General features: G+C 47.3%; 2 protein-coding genes across 2 annotated transcripts in view; both read right to left on the bottom strand.

The window, feature by feature from the left end:
* The window catches only part of SIK2 (salt inducible kinase 2), a 191,585-nt gene that overhangs the window by 125,154 nt on the left and 51,969 nt on the right, over positions 1-14,462 (bottom strand). The gene's annotated exons all lie outside the window — the stretch shown is intronic.
* LOC309396011 (uncharacterized protein) lies at positions 3,477-11,980 on the bottom strand (the record flags this gene model as incomplete). The annotated part of the gene is made up of 11 exons (XM_081960720.1): positions 3,477-3,493; positions 4,082-4,239; positions 4,602-4,819; positions 5,530-5,667; positions 5,871-5,998; positions 7,127-7,319; positions 7,439-7,627; positions 8,363-8,531; positions 9,231-9,390; positions 11,298-11,415; positions 11,975-11,980. The coding sequence occupies 11 exons, from the start codon at positions 11,978-11,980 to the stop codon at positions 3,477-3,479; spliced, it is 1,494 nt and encodes a 497-aa protein (XP_081816846.1).

The raw sequence follows: 14,462 nt of genomic DNA, 5'->3' as shown, positions 1-14,462 counted from the left end.
GAGTGTTTCCTGGCCAGATGCCTTTCCTGTTGCCAATGCAGAGTTTTGTTCGGCAGATAAATCATCATTGTGCCCAAAGAGAGAAATATCTGCCTCTCCCTAGGATTGAACTCACAGCCCCGTGACTGTGAGGCAAGAGCTCCCCCTCGAGGCCACCACACCCCTCCTATGTTTCTACCCATCATAAACCATGATAAGTCACAGCAGGGAGTCAGATGATGTGGACTGTTATGTTCTGGGAAGTGGACCTCAGTTCGTTTTCTCTGAAATTCATCTGGAACTGGAGTAAATCAAGACCCCTTAGATTTTTGGGGTGCCTCCAATTAATCCATATCATAGAGTTGATTGAATTTTCAGACAATCATAAATAGGTTGATTTTCATTATTAAAAATTGATGGTACAACGCTGGACAGAAAGGGAAATGTTTTCTAATCTTCTGAGATTAGAAGAGCAAAGCAAACCTATTTTTAATGCCTTGTTTATTATATTTATTGATTGGCTAAACTACTTTTTGAGAGAGTCGAGGCAGCTGGGGCAGCTGACTTAATAAATGGAGTCTTTTCATTAGTTTTCATTGTCCTCTTCCAAGTAATCTCTCTCTCTCTATATTCATTGTCCTTCTGTATTTGACAAAGCTGGAAAGTGTATTGATTTTTTCCTGAAGCTTCTGAAATAATATTTTGAAAAATCCATGGCTTTTCTCTATGGCTTTGTATGGAGGCTGCCGTCCAGTGGTGAAATTCAATTTTTTTTACTACCGCTTCTGTGGGCGTGGCTTGGTGGGTGTGGCAGGGGAAGGATACTGCAAAATCTCCATTCCCCCCTCCCCACTCCAGGAGAAGGATACTGCAAAATCTCAGAGGTAACTTTGGTCAGTTCTCTGAACTACTCAAAATTTTCACTACCGGTTCTCTGAATGATTCGAAGTTTCTGCTACCGGTTCTCCAAACTACTCAAAATTTCTGCTACCGGTTCTCCGAACTACTCAAAATTTCTGCTACCAGTTCTCCAGAACCTGTCAGAACCTGCTGGATTTCACCCCTGCTGCAGTCCATGTAAAGCTCTACTTCTTAACCATCTGGGCTTCTCACCAAAAGTGGGGGCCTCAGAATAATCACAATTCTCTAAAAAGGGGCCACCTTGCTTCCCCTTGTCTTTGCTGCTCCACTCTTGTCAAATAGTGGAAGGGGTAAAGTTCAGCCATAATTCAAATGAGGTTAGATCTGACTGCAAAGCGGTATTGCTGAAATGGTGGTCCTAATAATCGACTGGATTTCTTTTGAAACTTGGCTCGAGGCTAATGAATTAATTAGGGCATCTTTTGGAAACCTGACACTAGTCCAACAACCAAGTCTTTTCTCTACCTGTATTATTGTCCAAGCTGACACCAAGGATAGGAACGGTTTTTCCGCTTCCTTGTGCTTTCATGGGCCCTCCAATTTCGAGAGGCGTCACCATCCCTGTGAGAGGATTCAGGTATGTCCCACCCAAGGTCAACCATTGGCCAGTTTGAGGATGAGCAGTGATGGCAAGGATTGGCACTTCCATTCCAGTCACTGGATCTTGCATCAGGCCTCCAAACTTAAATACTTTCTCAGGTTGCAGAACAGGTAAGTTCATTCTTCCCGGAAGGCCAGTTTCGGGATTAATAGGATATGGAACGAAGGAGAAGATTGGGAGATCCGAGCGATGTTGAATCTCTCCTAAGCAGAAACCTCAAAAAGGGGAAACAGAACATACAAGAACAGCCTACAAGGATCAAGCATTGAAGGGCATTGTGATTGAACAGTTGGTGTTAGAACTGCAGGAAGTTAGCACCCGTCCCTCCTTCTCCTAGAAAATGAAATATTTTAAAAAAGCAGAATATTATATTTCCCTGGACGAGAAAAGGAGAAACATGTTTTTAAAGACAAAGCAGCTCCTTGCAGCTTCCTGCCCCTCTCTTTTGTCAACGGGGCATTTAGTCCTGAGCCAGTCTATTCTACATAACGAAGGTAGGATTAACCCTCTACCCATCTCACCACATGGCACCTAGGAAGATTATATCAGCCAGTAAGGCAAGCAAGCTTGGGTCTCAGGACAGCCTACAAAGTTAGCTAAGACCCTCTAACCCCTGGGAGAACAGGAAACAGAGAGGTGGGGCCCCAGAGAGGACATAAAAACCAGGGACTCTCAGCATCTCTGCTCTTTTCCTGCTCAGGAGTTCAAGCCACGTGATCCTGTCCACCATTAAACCATCTTTTCAAGCAGCCTCCATGTTTCCCGTGTCTTTTTCCCCACTTGGAACTGAACCCAGAAGGACAAACAAAACCACCCAATGTCAGCCTCTATCTTACATGCTTGCTATTGGCTGCTATAGTAACATGGAGGGAAGGGGCTCGTGGTATTTGGGAGGGGAAGCGTGCTGGTGGACGCATCTCGAAAAAGGGAGTTTTGTTCTCACCATCTTCTGTGCAAGCTGACGGCTCATGTTTGGGTTTGGTCAAGGCCAATTGTCTCTGCATACCAGCGGAATAAGATCACCTGAAGATGCACCCCACATGACACCCTTGGGGGTTGGAGATTGGACATTGGGTAGGGATAACTGGGGGGAGGGATTTGGATAAATGTTTGTACAAGTTCGCGCTTCCCCCCCGCCCCCAGATCTTGCTTCAGTTTCGCTGTTTTCATTTCGTATCCAGTAGTAGTAGTTGTTGTTGTCCCCAGCTTGTTCCCTTCAAATGCATTGTGGCCACCTGGCTTGGAAGTCCATCAGAGACCTACAGAGCCCAAAACCAGGAAAGACCTAACCCTACAGCAAGAAGGATCAAGGTGATAGACAGTCAGAACAATCAGACCTGACCAAGAGGGATGAAGAATTCAAATTGAAGCTTCTAAACGTCAAAGGTATCAAATAAATAGAATTAGCACAAGGATAACATTCCCTAAAAGGCCTTGGAAAGGTGCATTCTTACCAGATACTAAATCAACCATGGGGATCAGCTTGGATTTGACGGGATCAAAGCCAACATTCCCGGCTATCGGGAGGAGTTTTCCGGTCTCGGGATGCAGGAAGTGATCTGGAGATGCAGATTTCATGGATCGATTGGCTAAAAGCATGGGGGCGTCTTTGCTGGGCATTATCAGTCCTGTGGCAAGATCCTGATGCAGCAGAAGCTCTTCTGTCTTTAAGGATCCACCTGGTTCCGGGAACAGCGATGGAGACAATGAAAAGACACAGATCTTTTGTGATTCAGACATTTAACGGCAGCATTAACTGGATTCCAAAACTAGTCTTCAATTTGGAGAGATGTCCATCGGAAATGCAGATGGAGATGTTGTGGCCTGCCAGCGGCCAGCAGAACTGGTGCAGATTCGGACAGTGAGGAGGTTGGAGACGAAGATGGGCCGGTCCTGGAGTCTGGGGAAGGCCCTGATGAGGGCTCTGTGTTGGAGGCAGAGAGGGGGCCAAGGCTGTCAGACAGAGAAGCCGGCTTCATGCTTTTGGGAAGCCTAGATCCAAACAGGAGAACTGAACAGAGTTGCTTCCATGCTGAGATGGCTGGATATAAGTTTCATTAATAAACTTTTGCTATATTTGTTTGTTTGTTTGTATCCCACCTTTATTATTAAAGGTAAAGGTTCCCCTCACACATATGTGCTAGTCATTCCCAACTCTAGGGGGCGGTGCTCATCTCCGTTTCAAAGCCGAAGAATGAGCACTGTCCGAAGATGTCTCCATGGTCATGTGGTTGGCATGAATCAACGCCGAAGGTGCACGGAACGCTGTTACCTTCCCACGAAAGGTGGTCCCTATTTTTCTACTTGCATTTTTACCTGCTTTCTAACTGCTAGGTTGGCAGGAGCTGGGACAAGTGATGGGAGCTTACTCCATTATGCAGCATTAGGGATTCAAACTGCTGAACTGCCGATCTTTCTGATTGACAAGCTCAGCCACTGAGCCACCGCGTTCCTTACCTTTACCTTTATTATTAGGAATGGAGAACACATTTTGCACTGTGACCTTTGTCAGCTGAAGTCCGAAGGAGAGCCACATTGATAAAAACAAGTTCAACTTTTTTAAAAAAGCAAACATTTTACCAACAAGCTCGTCCCTGGGGAGCACCATCGTCTTCTCTTTGTTCAGGAGATCAGCTCCTGTTCCTTCTCCAAGAAGACCCCACTGGGTGAGCCGATGACTCTCCTTGACCACCACGTTGGTGAGCTTCTCAATTGCAGCTTCTATGAGGCTTAACAACCTGAGAAGAAGACAGCAAATATGTCCCCAAAGAAGCTATGCTTCAAAGAGAGTCCCCCTCCCCCAAGTCTCGCCATTGGCTTGTTAGAAATCGCAAGTGATGTGGTCAAGCAGACCAGGACAGTGGTGAAATTAAAAAAAATTACTCCTGGTTCTGTGGTCGTGGATTGGTGGGCGTGGCAGGGGAAGGATACTGCAAAATCTCCATTCCCTCCCCACTCTGGGGCCAGTCAGAGGTGGCATTTGCCGGTTCTCTGAACTACTCAAAATTTCCACTACCAGTTCTCCAGAACCTGCTGGATTTCACCCCTGGACCAGGAGGAGCTGGGTTGGTGCAGGCAAGTTTTCCAGGATTGCTCTTACCTCCGATGCTCTGGTTTAGAATTTGGACCAAGCTCTTCTCCAGAGAGCACCTCATCCAACATCTCCACTTGCCTCACAATGTGCCGGAGAGCAGAATTGAAGGCCACCCAGTGTTCCTCCTCATGCTTCAGATGCTGAGTCAAGAGGTTGATCTGCCAGGTCAAACTCTCTTCGTATTCTGCTGCCCGATGCTTTCTGCACCTAATTTCCTCCTCTGCCTAAATCACAACATAAAGGAGGGACACATCATCTGGGACCATCATTTCCAACGTTCAAGCCTTTTGATGCACTCTGTTTTGGGGTGCTTGGATAGAAAATGTGACTTAAACCTAGAGGAAGGAAGGAAGGAAGAAAGAAAGGAAAGAAGGAAGGGGAAGGTTGAGGGAGGGAGGGAGGGAGGAAAGGAAGAATGAAGGAAGACAGTAAGAAGGAGGGAGGGATGAAAGCATGAAGGAAGGAAGGAAGGAAGGAAGGAAGGAAGGAAGGAAGGAAGGGGAAGCCTGAGGGAGAGAGGAAAGGAAGAAGGAAGGAAGACAGTAAGAAGGAGGGAGGGATGAAAGCATGAAGGAAGAAGGAAGGAAGGAAGGAAGCAAGGAAGGAAGGAGGGAGGGAGGGAAGGGGATGGCTGAGGGAGGGAAGGAAGAAGAAAGGAAGACAGTAAGAAGGAGGGAGGGATGAAAGCATGAAGGCAGGAAGGCAGGCAGGAAGGAAGGAAGGAAAGGAGAGGTCTGTACAGGATGAGGAATCTCTTCCTGGTTCTTTTATCCATGTGGACGTATGGAGTTCAACTCCCAGAATTCCAGGAGTCGAAATCCACACATTTTAACTGTGCCAAAGTTGAGAAATCCTCTTTTAAGGGAAAATTGGGGACAATTCTCAGGTTCCTCCCTGCCCCCAAACCTCATAAAAGTCCCTGTGACTCTCCTACCTCTTCTTTGACTTTCCTGTAATCTCCCATTAGAGCCTCACTGCAAGGATTCCCTCCATCGGGAAGGCACATTTTGGCCACCCAAAGGTCTCGGAGGGAGGCCAGATCCTCCAGGAGCTTGAAGTATATGGATTTCAGCTACGAACGAAACGGACGTAGAGAAGGGGAACAAAGTCAGGTTTGTCTTTCCAGGTTTTCGCGTTAACCGCAATATCCTTAAATGCGACACTTCAGCTGACGTTGACGAATACAATTTCCTCAGCTTATGCCCACAATCCGTTGCCTCTTGAAAAAGCACCTTTGGGACAACCTTGACCAGGGTTTATGTGGGGATAGCTCACCTCTTCTTTAAATTGGCTCAGTTTGGTTGTCACGGCCAGAGATTGCGTAAGCAGAATTTCGAAAAACACATTGGTGTTGAATGAGTCAAGATCTATGAGGTCTTCAGAGTCCCATAGTTTGAACTGGTCTACGAAGAGAATGACACATAATGCATATTGCTTAGGGCAAATAATAATAGTCTCAGGCCTGCAGCCATCTTTTCTTTTGGGTCTTAGGCCTGCCACACTTTCTATTATTCTATTATGCATTTTCTGTTGTGGGAAAGTGGGAGGGGGGATTGTATGGAGTTAGATGATATGTAGCCATAACAACATTCTTTCTAGAAAGCCAAGGCCATCCTTTGTCTCTGCACCTCTGCACCTGGCCGGAACTGGATGGGTGGAAGCTGCCAGCATGGCAGTGGGAGATTGGACCATGGGATGGGCTGGTGGGTGTGGGGGGAAAGATCCTGAACTTTCAACTGGGTGGGGAAAACCGGGAAGCTTTCAGAGTCGGGTTTTCCCAGATGTGCCAACATGGCTCTCTTAATAAATTGGAACTTTGAGCAATACTTTGCCTCAGACTCTGATTTACTTTTGGATGCTTTTTGGAACCCTGACAAATAGAAGTATAGAGTGACTATAATACGGTACTACCCCCATATCCCAAGTTTGAAATATAAAAGTTGAGAGCAGTATTTTTCAACCTTGGAAACTGTAAGCAGTGTGGACTTCACTTCCCAGAATTCCCCAGGCAGCTATGCAGAATTCTGGAAGTTGGAGTCTGCATATCGTCAGTTTGCTAAGGCTGAGAAATCTTGGTTTAGAGCAAGACTCTCCAAACTTGTACATTGTACAACGCAGATCAGCTCATCCCATCTTGAGGTTCTCCAAAGCAGGGATCTCCAACCTTGGCAACTTTAAGACTTGTGGACTTCAACTCCAAGAATTCCCCACACATTGGCTGGGGAATTCTGGGAGGTGAAGTCCACAAATCTTCAAGCTGCCAAATTTGGAGACCTCTGGTTTAGAGACTATGTGGCTAAGAAAAAGGCTTTGGGCCCAAATCTTTGCAGTTAAATCCGCCAACCGCTGGATCCCACCAGCTTTCTCCTTTGGTAGATTTCCCCCAATCTGTGCTAATTTCAAAGTGAGCGATTTGCGAGGAGATAATTACAGTGCAATTTGTTTAGCAGCGTTCAGGGGAAGCATTCATCCAAGCTAATTCTTTATGGACGTGCGGTTTTATTTTTATCACATCAAAAAATAACGTCTACCTTCTCCTCTTTCCACGCAGTTGGAATTTTTCTCTAAACACCCTCTGGCTTGCGTACCGGATTGATATTTCCGAATGACCACAATTTTGGATTCTTGGGATGAATATTTATCCAGATTACATTTCAACTGCAATTTTTGGAATTGAGGAGTGGAACTTCCTCTGTTGGCCCATCCAAAAGCTTGGCAAAGAATCTGCAACATTTGGGGGGGGGGGGGTAAAAAGGCTTAGAGAATCAAGAAAACGTCTAAGAAAATTGGTGCACAAGGATGCATTTTTGTTGATTGTTGTCATCATTGTTGTCTCAACTTACAATCAGCATGAGATAGATGAGAATGAGGAAGACGAGGGCGATTAATATTCCAATGATTGCTGGCCAATCGGGTTTCAGAACTAGATCAGTGATCTTTGCAATGCCTACTTGAATGACATGAGCCGGAGTTGTTGGGTAAAACGGTCCTTCTTCATAACACCGTCCACCAAATGGCAGCATTCGGATATACTTCTCAAAAGGAACACACGGGCAGGGAAAATTAAATCAGAATGTGGAGGTGCAATGTTGTCATGTGCTCTAGGAGAGTGCTACTCAACCGTGGCAACTTGCCAAATCCAATGGGTGGATTTCAACTCCCAGCATTCCCTTGTCAACCGTGGTCTACCCTCTAAAAGGGGCAGAAAGTTATATCTCCCCATCTCTGTCAAGTCTCTGTCTATCTGTCCCTCCCTCTCTCTCTGTCTGTCTCTGTTTCTCTCATCTCACCAGGCTCAAGGTTGACTCAGCCTTCCACCCTTCCAACGTTGGTTAAATGAGGACCCAAATTGTTGGAGGCAAGAGACTGACTCTGTAAAGAGAGGGCTGTCCGTCCGTCCATCCATCCATCCATCCATCCATCCATCCATCCATCCATCCAACTATCCAACTATCCATCTATCCATCTATCCATCTATCCATCTATCCATCTATCCATCTATCCATCTATCCATCTATCCATCTATCCATCTATCCATCTATCCATCTATCCATCTATCCATCTATCCATCTATCCATCTATCCATCTATCCATCTATCCATCTATCCATCATCCATCATCTCTATCAACCTATCCTCTATCTATCTACAGTATCTATTTACTTATCCTATTTCCATCATCTATCTATCTCTATCCATCCATGCATCCACCCACCCATCTATTTATCCATCCATGCATCCCAAAACCTGCTGGGACCCCAAACCCACCATTTTTTTGTGCGGATTGCTACTCAGCCTCAGGACGTAAGTGCCGGGACCGTAGAACTGGTGTAGGAAGAAGAAAAAGCTGGTTGAGCGGGAAGCCAATCGCATTTCCTCTGCGAGTTTGCGGAAAGCGCCCCAGTCAAAATCTTGGTTTGTATTGTATAAATTATTGCTAGGAAGAAACACAAGACAAAAGGCACCAGTTGTGTAGCATGAGCTCCATCCCCAAAAGTCTTTGCTCTAATGTTTCATCTGCAATTCCTCCCAAGGATGACGATCAGTCAATGGAACAAAACACAGAGGGTGGCTTTAGATCCATTCTATTCTCCATTCCCTCCCCACTCCAGGGGAAGTTTACTGCAAAATCCCCATTCCCTCCCGATCAGCTGGGACTCGGGAGGCAGAGAATAGATGGGTGCAAGGCCAGTCAGAGGTGGTATTTACTGGTTCTCTGAGCTACTCAAAATTTCCGCTACCGGTTCTCCAGAACTGGTCAGAACCTGCTGAAAACCACCACTGACCAGGATACCAGGAGGGTTGAACAACATATAAAAGACCAGTGAGGCGGGTGGCATATAAATCTCATAAATAAATAAAGTTTTCTACTCTGCAGAAGTTGAAAAAGCCCAGAGGTCTAGAAACGGGAAGCTGAGAATCTGACATTGAGCGGGCCGTGACTTATTTTAGCAACTGTTAGACAAATTTAGAAACCGCTGTTGAACTCTCTCTTTCGCCATTTTTCTTTTTTAAGAATAGCACAGGAAAATGAGTCAGTGGCCGCACGCTTCTCACTGCAAAGCATTGAAAATCAGCGGGACCCACAGTTGGAGGTAGGAAGACACACCTCATGAGGGTTCGCTATTGTACTTACACATCATAAACAGGGTAGTGCTCTTTAGAAACAACGAACATGAGAATCTCGTGCATTGTGAGGCAGACCGTTGGGTTAAGGATGCCGGTTAACATGCTCTTCGGTGTAGCATTGGCAGGTTCTGGCTGGGAAAATCGAAAACCACCTTTGGCCGAAGTCCCTGAATGAATAACAAGAACAACAACCCCTGGGAGATAACCTTTGATAAGGAGCATCAATGGCCCAATTCCACGGCAGGGAGAGACAACGTGAGGCCTCCAGGGCCCTCCTAATAGCAATAAGAATAGCAATAGCACTTAGAGTTGCAGTATTTTTTGCTCCACGAGATGCACATCCCCCTCCCCCCAAAGTGGGTGGAAATGTCTGTGTGTCTTATATAGCGGAATATGGGCAACAGGCAGCAGTGGAGAACAGCGGCAGCAATTCCTGCCGCCTGGAACAGCTGATCGGCAGTATTCCCGGAGGCCAATCCAACTGCCAATCAGCTGCTCGGTGGCGAAGGCTCCAGTGTTCCGCAGCGGAGGCAGCAGACATGGAGGAGGCAGGCTGTTTGCTGTTTGCTGCAAGGATGCTAGCCAGATGAATACCAGATGGACGCTGGGAGGCAGAGGTAGATATTTTTTTTCTTGTTTTCTTCTTCTAAACCTGGGTGCGTCTTATAGTCAGCATCGTCTTATGGAGTGAAAAATGTTGTATATACCAATTTGCAGGAAGGAAGGAGAGGGAGAGAGAGAGAGAGGAAGGAAGGACTAGCAATAGCACTTAGATTTATATACCACTTTACAGTGCTTTTTATAGCCCTCTCTAAGGGGGTTTACAAAGTCAGCCTCTTGCCCCCAAACAATCTGGGTCCTCATTTTACCAACCTCGGAAGGACGGAAAGCTGAGTCAACCTTGAGCCTGGTGAGATTTGAACTGCTAAAATGAAGGCAGCCAGCAGTCAACAGAAGGAGCCTGGAGTATTGCACTCTAACCACTGCACCATCGTGGCTCATCACCACTTTTCACACACACACACACACACACACACACACACACACACACACCTTCCACACCTGATTGTTGATGCAAACACGCACAAGGATGCAAATGTGATGCTTACGTACATGAAATCTCCCAGGACTTTGCAGCCCACAATTCATTTCGGGGAGCTGGTGGGATCTGGGTTTGTGTGGCAAAGAGATGTTGCAGTGCTTCCGGTTCAGGATCGTTCACACCTATAAATCCTCTTCCTGTAATGATGGAGAAGGAATTGGTCAGCCCCACAATCTCTGAACCTGAATCCGTCTTCCGTGCTTTATTCCAGCCTCCTCGCTGCTCTCCGGTGTGGCAAGGCTTTGGGTCAGGGGTGAAATGTTACCTGTTCGGGCTGGTTTGCCCGAATCAGTAGTAAAAAAATGCTTAGAAAAGTTAAAAAAAAAATCCGATGATCAGCCGTACAACAATCAGCTGTGCCTGACTGTCTGCGAGGTTGCTGCTTGGTGCAGGGGACATTTTGTGTGACGTCCAGCTGCTTTTGCATTGTGTGTGAGTCAGTGGTGTAGCTTTTGTGTTATTTTTGTGTACGGTGTGATAGTTGGTTTTTGAGCTCTCTGTTACTCTGTGATGTTCCTGTTTGGTGCAGGGGACATTTTTGTATGAGGTCCAGTTGCTTTCGCATTGTGTGTGAGTCCGTTGTGCAGCCACGCCCACCCATCACATGACCACCAAGCCATACCTCCTGGTCATGTGACCACCAAGCCATGCCCACCAAGCCACACCCACATAACTGGTACGGAACATTTTTGAATTTCACCACTGCTTTGGGTAAACTTTAGAAATAAATCATGAAGCCAAACTAGGTTTACTGTATTCCCTTCAAGCAATAATGGCATTTTCCCCATTAAAGTCAGATTAATTACGAATCGGGACATTCTGTCCTCTTTCCTGTTAGGGCAGCAGAGTCTTTTCCAAAGGGGTTTGAAAGCAGTTTGCGTCGAAGGTTTGGGGCCCAAGAGTTGGCAACGAGACCAGGGAGGAAATCTGAAGCAGAGAGAATATGGACCATTTCTCTTCTTTGGTCCTTACCATTTGTCTTTACCACGTAGACCGCCTGGGGTTCTTGGGTCTCTGAGGCACAGAGATTTTGAGCGTGGAAGATGAGTCCTTGCAAAGAAGCTGCCAGCTCTTCCCGAAAAACATCGACCTAGGAAAAATGTGAAGACGTCTTTAATCCCAGTTCCAGGTGGCAATGTTCCCAGGAGCCTAAATTTGGGTTCAGACTTAGCAGGAAGCTGCCCTCCCTCCATCTCCAGCTGCCCACCCAGAAGAAAAGGATGTGTCAAGCACAACAGACAAAGTCGGTAACTTTATTGTCTACCGCCTATGTTGCAAGAACTTTCCCAGGCAGCCTTCTCCTAGGATAGTGATGGCTATGTCCGGCCTGCAGCCGGTTCCTTTTAGGATCTTTGGCCTGCCACTTTCTCTCTTATTTTATTATGCTGTTTCATTAGTGGGGAATTGGGAGGGGGAATAGTAAGGAGTAGAATGTACTGTTGTCAAAATAAAATTCCTTTCTAGAAATCCAAGGTCATCCTTTCTCTTTGCACCTCTGCACCTGACCGGAACTGGATGGGTGGAAGTTGCCAGCATGGCAGTGGGAGATTGTACCCCTTGTTGGACTTGTGGGTGTGGGGGCAAGATCTTGAACTTTCAACTGGGTGGGGAAACCCAGGAAGCTCAGAGTCGGGTTTTCCCAGATGTACCAACATGTCTCTTTTCATACATTGGAACTTAGAGCAATACTTTGCCTTGGACTCCTGATTTAATTGTTGATGATATTTGGAACGCTGACAGGCTAACCTTTTTCTGGTTGGGTGCCAAAAATGCAAGCCCGCATGTGCAATAGCATGCGTGCATTCCAGCACCCATAATGCGAAGTGCTCCCTCACACGTGCATGCATGCACAAACCCCACCCCACGCTTCCACCCCCATGTGCACTGCACTGCTCGTCTCCAAGCTGAGCTTGGTATTTCCTCTGGGGGGAGGGGAGACGTTTTCAGCCTCCCCCGGCTTCAGGAAAGCCCCCGGAGCCTGGGGAGGGCTAAAAACGGGCCCAATGGGTCTACTGGAAGTTTGGAACATTTGTTTCTCACCCTCCCCAGGATGCGGAGGCTTTCCCGAAGCCTGGGGAGGGTGAAAACGGCTTACCCTGCCCCCCCCCAGAAGACCGAAAATCAGCAGGCCGGCACACACATGCATGCTGGAGCTGATGGCTCTGTGTGCCACCTGTGGAATGCCTGCCATAGGTTCGCCATCACAGTCTAGGAACAACCAGATAAGGTTTCATGAATCTTGGGGGAGGTCAAACTTTATGCTGCTTGCAGGACTCCAAACTAGGCCCTCACTTGACTCCTCCTTCCAGCCTGGCTGGCACTTTCCCAAGAGGGAAGCCCCTGACTTCAGCTGGCCCTTGGGAAGATGCTCAGCTTACGCCTCGGGCTTTCTGGTAAAATGAGCAGCTGGGAAAGATCGGCTTCCTTCTTGACCTTCATTACCTGCCTGCCATTTTTGTATGTGATGGAAAGTTGGGCCGGACCGTCTCCACAGAAGAATTTCAAAATGCCTCTTTGCTGTCGTCGGCACAGGAGACCACACGTGTTGTCCAGGCTCCTCACTTGACAAAGGCAAAGCCCGAGAACTTTGTCATAACCTCGATAGTCTTGGGGGATGTCACAAACCTATCCGGGAAGATCAGAAGTCAGTCAATGCTCCCTTGGATGAAAATTTAGTCCGTAGAGGTGATCCTCAACGTACGACCTCCCTGGAGGTAGTTATGACTGGGATTCAAAGTCCCCACTGCCACCCCCATATGGTTATATGACCCCATTTCAAGTACTTATTCACCAGGCCAGGCTTACAGCCATTTTCAACGTCCTGCAATTGCACAACTGCAGTTTACAACAATTTTACTGAAAACCAGCCTTTACTGCGGGCCCGTAGCGACCCATTGGTCCCCTTCAGTGGTGGGTTCCGGATCCCATTGCAATGGGGCCCGGAGTCCTCCACACGAACGCACGCAGTTCGCACATGCATCCTACCCTCCAGCAATGCCTCCCAGAGCCACCACGATGCTCCAGCTGCTCGGTGGAGCATTGCATAAGGTCTGTATGCACCGTGCGTGGAAGCACCGAAGAGTTTAAAGACAGAAAAGGATGATGGGCAGGTAGGTAGGTCCTCCGGAGCACTGTACCGGAACGGTACCCGGTGCTCTGGACAGGCATCAGTACACCCATACTGGGGTGTACCGCCTGCAACTCACCACTGGTCCCCTTTACAATTGTGATGTTTGTTTAATGACTGCTGCAAAAAAAGATCATAAAATCAGGTCAGTCTCATTGGTCAGTCACCAACTGACAACTGTCACCAATTACGACAGTGATGGGCCTAGCTTAGCACCCTTTGAGCGAATCAAGGAAAATGCTAACAAGCTGGAAGGTCAGTGGCCAAAATGGGGGCTGAAAAGGCAGTTGCACCAGACTCTCAACCACGGTGTCAGCCCTGCAGCCATCTTTTCTTTTGGATCTTTGGCCTGCCACACTTTCTATTCTTCTACTATGCATTTTCTATTGAGGGAAAATGGGAGGGGGGATCGTACGGAGTTAGATGATATGTAGCCATAACAAAATTCTTTCTAGAAAGCCAAGGTCATCCTTTGTCTTTGCACCTCTGCACCTGACCGGAACTGGATGGGTGAAACTGCCAGCATGGCAGTAGGAGATTGGACCATGGGATGGACTTGTGGGTGTGGGGGCAAGATCTTGAACTTTCAACTGGGTGGGGAAACCGGGATGCTTTCAGATTCGGGTTTTCCCAGTTGTGCCAACATGGCTCCCTTCATCAATTGGAACTTTGAGCAATCCTTTGCCTCGGACTCTTGATTTAATTTTGGATGCTATTTGGAACCTTCCCATACGGTAGACTTCTCCCACAACCTTCCACTCACCTGATCTGAACAGTAGGGAGCCCACTCCTCTTTAGTTAAGCACCGGCCATCTTGGTTCCGGACAGCATCGTCCTTACAAATATCATAGGTCTCTTTGACGCAATCCCACCGCCTGTCTTCTCGATGGCTCTGATACCCGGGAGCACAGGGGCACTGAGCATCGCTGGGCTGGAAAGGGAAGAAACTTAAATCCATCCCTCTGGAATGCCCACCCCTCAGTTAAGATGCAGCTCGGAGGTTCAGGAAG

Source organism: Natrix helvetica (assembly GCF_964273705.1).
Source record: "Natrix helvetica genome assembly, chromosome: 8".
Lineage (NCBI taxonomy): Eukaryota > Metazoa > Chordata > Lepidosauria > Squamata > Natricidae > Natrix > Natrix helvetica.
The sequence above is the reverse complement of the archived record's forward strand: the minus strand, read 5'-3'. Positions and strand labels throughout refer to the sequence as shown.